General features: G+C 41.4%; 1 protein-coding gene across 1 annotated transcript in view; it reads right to left on the bottom strand.

Moving 5' to 3' along the window:
- Positions 1-1,111: 1,111 nt before the first annotated feature.
- NFX1 (nuclear transcription factor, X-box binding 1) overlaps positions 1,112-5,777 on the bottom strand; it is a gene marked incomplete at its 5' end in the record, with an annotated part of 34,107 nt that continues 29,441 nt past the window's right edge. Inside the window, 2 exons of the mRNA XM_010160653.1 lie at positions 1,112-1,203; positions 2,693-2,794. Of these exons, the coding sequence (XP_010158955.1) occupies positions 1,128-1,203; positions 2,693-2,794 (178 nt within the window). The remainder of the gene's footprint in view (positions 1,204-2,692; positions 2,795-5,777) is intronic.

Raw genomic sequence — 5,777 nt, 5'->3', positions numbered from 1 at the left:
ATTCAGAGCTGTGCCACCTCTTCTGCTCAGACCTACAACTCTGCTCCCAGAGAGCTACTCACCTGCTTTAACTCATCAACTTGAAACAACTCACCGTCTGTGAGACCACTTTGGTGTCTTTCACTGTTTCAACCATCATCCCATTTTGCTTATGGCATTTTCCATCCACAGAGATCTTCCATTGCCAAACAGTTTAAGACAGATGGTCTTATAAATTTTACACACATTGCTCCAAATCCATAACATGCTTAAACCAAGCTCCACAGACTCATCTCAAGTTTGCACAGTACAGAAAAAGATTATAAACCCCCAATGAAATCATGCAAAAAAACCCCAAACCCATATCAAGGTAACATATCTAAATACAAAATAAACCAAATAGAACACCAAAATAATACATAAAGTCCGATTTTGTTCAAGGTCTTGAATAACAAAGTATTCATAATTTTCTTGTGCTGGGGTTTCTTCATGCTTTTTTTGTTTAATTTTTAATTTTTTTTAAACACACAGAGTTTGAAATAAAGCAAAATAAGTCTTAATTCCTTCCCCAAATCCTCGTTCTTCAGATATCAAAGGAAGTCTGTGCTCTTAATGGGCATTTAGTGTACATATTTATACTTAGACTAAATATTTTATTTCCTCTCATGTAGGAGAGTAACTCAAATTCCAAAATTTACCACATTAACACAAAAGTGAATCAATACAATATGAAAACACCTGAAGAATATTCCCATCAATCTTTTTAACACAAATTATTTCTAGTCCATTTTAAGTTGTGTGACATATGCCAAAATAAATCTCTGAGACTTATCCTTGTCCTTACTACACCCAAAAATATATTTGATTACCAGTCCTCTCACTTTAAAGGCATCAGTGAAAATCTACATCATTCTGACAGCACATCAGATAAAAAAAATGCACCAAATCCAGGTTTAAAAAGCCTACGACTGTTAGGTATTATGCAGTTACGTAAACGGTAGGAATGTGTAACTTTCTGAAGTAACACAATCAATCTAACTTCAGACGTTAAATCATGAATATGCTCAACTGATCATTTGACAGAGAACCAAAAAGCGCCTGATACAATGACTTAGTATCTTCACCTCTAAGCTTCTACATCAACCGCTTCAGTCCTGGACATCAAAGTAGTCAATTACCGGCTCTTCTTTTAGCGGTTTGGATAAACCGCTGTTTCCACTGCTCCTGAAATTGTAAGAATATCAGATGTTACTCACCTGCATGAAAAGCAAGATACAAAGTGATTGAGACCCCAAACTCCCACAGTGTCTCTGTGTGAACATGCAGACTGCAACGGTAAACGGCATGCACTTCTGAATTATGTTTCAATGGAAGTACCTTAATGCTCCCAAAAGCCTTCGTTAACAGATTTTTGGAGAAAACATACTTTATTAAATTAATGTACATCAATGTGTGGCTGAACTGATACAGTACGTTTGGGGGTTTTAACAGAAGATACCATATACTGGTAATATTTATTACAAAAATGATACTGTACTGAAGACTAAACGTTCAACATGCCTTTTTAAAAGAAAGAGCAAAAGAAATACTGTTGAAGTGAGGTAATAATCAAATCTGCTTGCTTTTAATAGCAAGAGTAACAAAAAATATATGGTAATACCAAATCCAAAGATTTTTTTCCATAAGGCAGTATGAGATCTTCCAGAAGATTTTGTGGAATTAAGCACTTCCAAAGAAATTTTACTTCTAGTAATTAAAAATAAATAAAAGAGGGCTTTAGACATTTATTTTTTCCACGTAATCCCCTTTTCATTAGTGTCACTGAAGACAGAAATCCCACAGAAGTAAGTGGAAATGAAGAGTAACAACCTTTTTAAAATTCACATTGAGCTACACCATAAGCAGTCATGCTAAACATGAGTTTTGCTCAAAATGCTTAGCTGTGAAACAACTTAAATTTTAAATTTAAATACCCAATAGCTACTGCAATATTTACTGCAAAATCAAGCTGTCCCTTTCTGCAAATGGTACTTGACAGAACATTAATTTCAAATGTTATTTGGAAATAACTTGGGGGGGGGGGAAAAAAGAGTTCTGAAAGGTAAACCTGAAAAAAGAATAAGCCATCCATCAAAAAAATTCATAACTATGAGGTTACTACAGGTACCTGAAGCTGGTAGGTCATACAAAGTAACGACTGTTCTATTAGACTATTCACCAAGAAGCCTTGTATGTCCCACCTTCAGTAGCTAAAACTACCTGAGAAAAATGGTAGTTCATCTTTTAGCCAATTGTGTAGTCATATCTACACAAGAAACACACATTTACTACCTGTCCAAATAAACCATTTTATGCCAGTAAAACATTACTCTCTAACACAGAATGGTTAAAGGTAAAAAGCATCCCCAAACTTACAAAACAGCCACCTCTTCCCAACTACCTATTCTTTATTCAAAAAAAAAAAAAAAAGTAGTCCGCAACATTTGTTGCATCACTACTCCCACAACACAGAGTCAATCCCCTATTTATTTTGCACTTCATTTCAGGTTTACTTCTGTGGAAAGAAAATCTTAATGCAGGCTGCAAGCTCCTAAGCTGTGTGTGGGCTGGGAAGAGAGAGACACGGCGGGTATAAAGTTTAAGCTCAGGAACACTCTCCTCAGGTAACTCAGCACAAAATTGAAGAATATGGCTTTAAAATCAAATTCCTTACTTATCTGTTTGTTTGTAATGAGGAATAGGAGGTGGAGGCCTGCTCTGCATTTCTTTATCTAGCACAGAAGTTAAGGTATTGCTTGGACAGATGGATTTCCCTCTAGAGAAATAAAAGAAAAGTTATTTAATTCAACGGGATATTGTATTCATTACAAAGATAGGGCAAAAGAGTTGCAAAAGTAGCAGTTCTGGTGTCAGAGTTCATACTTGTATACTTAAATCACCTATTCAAATATTTAATTTTCCAACCCTGGAGACCAATAGTATGCAAAGCCCATTTTCACCACCCAGAAGATGACATCCAGTATTCTGAACATCTGTTGATCGCTGCCTATAGAAGACGCAGAAGCAGCTTACTAGACCTGAGTGTTGGTGCCCAGACTCCTTCCTTTCCGCATGGAAAGTGCACAACTCCTTTCTACTACAAAGCATACAACATGATCAACTGTTAAAACACCAAAAACTGCAATACCTGTGTTTTAAAGCAGTATACAACTGTTCTTGCACAGAACAGATGCAAGACCTGAACCAACAGCTTAATAGCGTAACTCGGCATTGTGCGAACACAGTGCACTGCATCTTCACAACCTGTTCTCTAATGTTGTCAAAACACGTTCTTAGGCTCTGGTAGTAATTCGTGTTAAACTTGTTTATCACTCTGCACCCAAAGTAGCCCCTCTAAGTAGCACTCTCCCAGGAACAATGCAGCAACACGGCCTCTCCCTTGTCAGCTGGCTGTGCTGGGTTCAGCCAGGAAAGAGTTCACTCCCTTTCCCCTGGCTGCTGGGAAGCTGTTCCTGACTGCAGAGAGCATCACTAATCAGGTCTCAGCTGGGCTCGGCAATTCCTGCACCAGATTCAAGGTCTGTCTCCCCTTCTGACCCTGCAGCTGCGTTCCCAGCTCTCGCTGTCTGGCTACAGGCAGTGCAGGGACACACAGCTCAGGCACCTGACCCCAACTGACCAAGGGAGTGTTTCATCCCATAGTACGTCACGCTGGGGGCAGAGGCGAGGAGGGGTCCGGGAGCCATTACTCCCTCTCTCTCGTTCACTCCCGGACACTTGCTGACCCTCTCCCTGACTCCTGCGTTAGCTGCTTTGCTCACTCCTCTGCTGGCTCCTTTGGGAGGGAGTTGGTGTGTTGGTTTAGTTTTCCCACGCGTGCTATCGCTGACAGGGTTCGTTCGGAAGCGGCTGCAGCAGCGCTTGGGCTCCAGCCCTCAGGCTGCAGCTCTCGGCCTGCGATCGCGCTCAGGCTCTCTGGGTCTGACTCTCACCTGTTGTGTATCGGCCAGTGGGTGGTGAGAAATTGTATCATATTGTATCACGTGTTTTGTTTTCCATTATTTTAATTATTTATTAGTAGTAGTACTTGTATATACGAATTTATATTCAATTAGTAAATAGTTCTTATCTCAATTTTACGAGCTTCCTTATTGCTTTTTCCTCCGATTCTTCCCCTCCACTGGAGGAGCGGAGGGGGATTTGTGAGAGCAGCTTCATGGTATTTTGCTAGCCAGAGTTAAACCACAACACTGGCCTGGGTCAATAAGGTCAGAAAAATAATATTATGCATCAGCGGGGGGAATAAAAATCAGCTCTTCCAGCCCTCCACACTAGTTCCAAGCTACAATATGATCGATCACACAATGAAATATCTCACTTGTGCTTGTCCCATCTCCAATGCAAGGGCATTCTTGAACTGTCTCTAGTCTAACCTCACTGAAAGGAAACAAAATCCTGGCTGAAGAGGAATAATAGAGAAAATCTGGGTAGGACTGTGGCAGGATGTAGTTTTCTGACTGAGAACAATGTGCAGGGACCCTGTCACCTTACTGAAAAGTCCTCTTGCTTGTGAGGAGACTGACCCTATTGTTCTTCCTGGAAGAAACAGGAAAAGTCTGGGTCTCACAGGGATGACTCTTCTAAAAAACACTTCCAGGATGTCTCAAGATGCTTGAACACTGGTCACGACATAACAAGCAGACACCCCTTAACAGGCTCTGGCAATCAGAGTTATTTGTAGGAGGAGGAAACTCATGAGTAAAAGACTTGAAGAAACCACTGACAAAGACAGTGCATGTGCCTACTTGTCCTTTTCACCATACCAGTCTGGAGGTTACCTCTGAGCCTGGCTCAGAAGGAATCTGGTATTGCAACTGCTCAACAGATGGTGACTGCAAAGATGGCCAACAGGGAAGCACGGAGAAGGGCACTTGCAAGGATGCACTTGGGGTATTATACTTCAAATGACACCGGAACTGTAATCCAGATGGACCTTGGCAGTCATACCGGGAATGCTCTCTGTGTGGTTAGACATGGGCGGTGCTGTACATCACCGACTCTCACGCAGCTACTGTGACCGACTCTTACTCATGGGGTGGGACAATGATGGCAGCAGGGGCTGAGGGCAAAGCAGAGTTGTGGTGTTTGGTCCTAGATACCCAGAAGAGGAAGAAGGCCAGTTGAAGGAAGCTTTCTTAGGACCAAGGAAACTTTCTCACTGTGACCAACCCGTATGGCTACGTTACCACTTCAGTGACACAGTGGGGGAGCGTGAAGGGGAAGAATGGTCTCTTCACCTAGCATCATTTTGAATTATCTGTACTCTGAGAAGCCCATAATAGGAATCTGTGGGGAATGCTGGGAAAAGAATGAAACAAAATGAATCAAACTACTTGGACTCTGGTGACTACTAGCCCCTGGACTTGAAGGAGCTGTTGTGAAATACTGAAAAATACCATCCTGGAACTCAAGCCACCGATTGTCTGAGGCTTCAATGTTTTTTATGTCTTCAAGACCAGGCTGGATGAGGCTTTGAGCAACCTGGTCTCGTGGAAGGTGTCCCTGCCCATGGCAGGGGTTTGGAACTAGATGATCTTTAAGGTCCCTTCCAACCCGAACCGTTCTATGATTCTGATTCTTAAAGGGGTGGCAAATAAAAAGACAATGAAAAGAAGCTTTGGCTAAATCCACTGAAATAAACATTGCTGTGCAGCTGAAGACTATTTTTAGTAGATCACCCATTGTCCGTAAGAGTGGCAGAGGTGAAATAGCAGCATGTGTATTCTGCAGGGGAAGCT

Source organism: Eurypyga helias, unplaced genomic scaffold (genome assembly GCF_000690775.1).
Source record: "Eurypyga helias isolate BGI_N326 unplaced genomic scaffold, ASM69077v1 scaffold10331, whole genome shotgun sequence".
NCBI classification, from domain to species: Eukaryota; Metazoa; Chordata; class Aves; order Eurypygiformes; family Eurypygidae; genus Eurypyga; species Eurypyga helias.
This window is presented reverse-complemented; position numbering and strand designations above follow the sequence as displayed.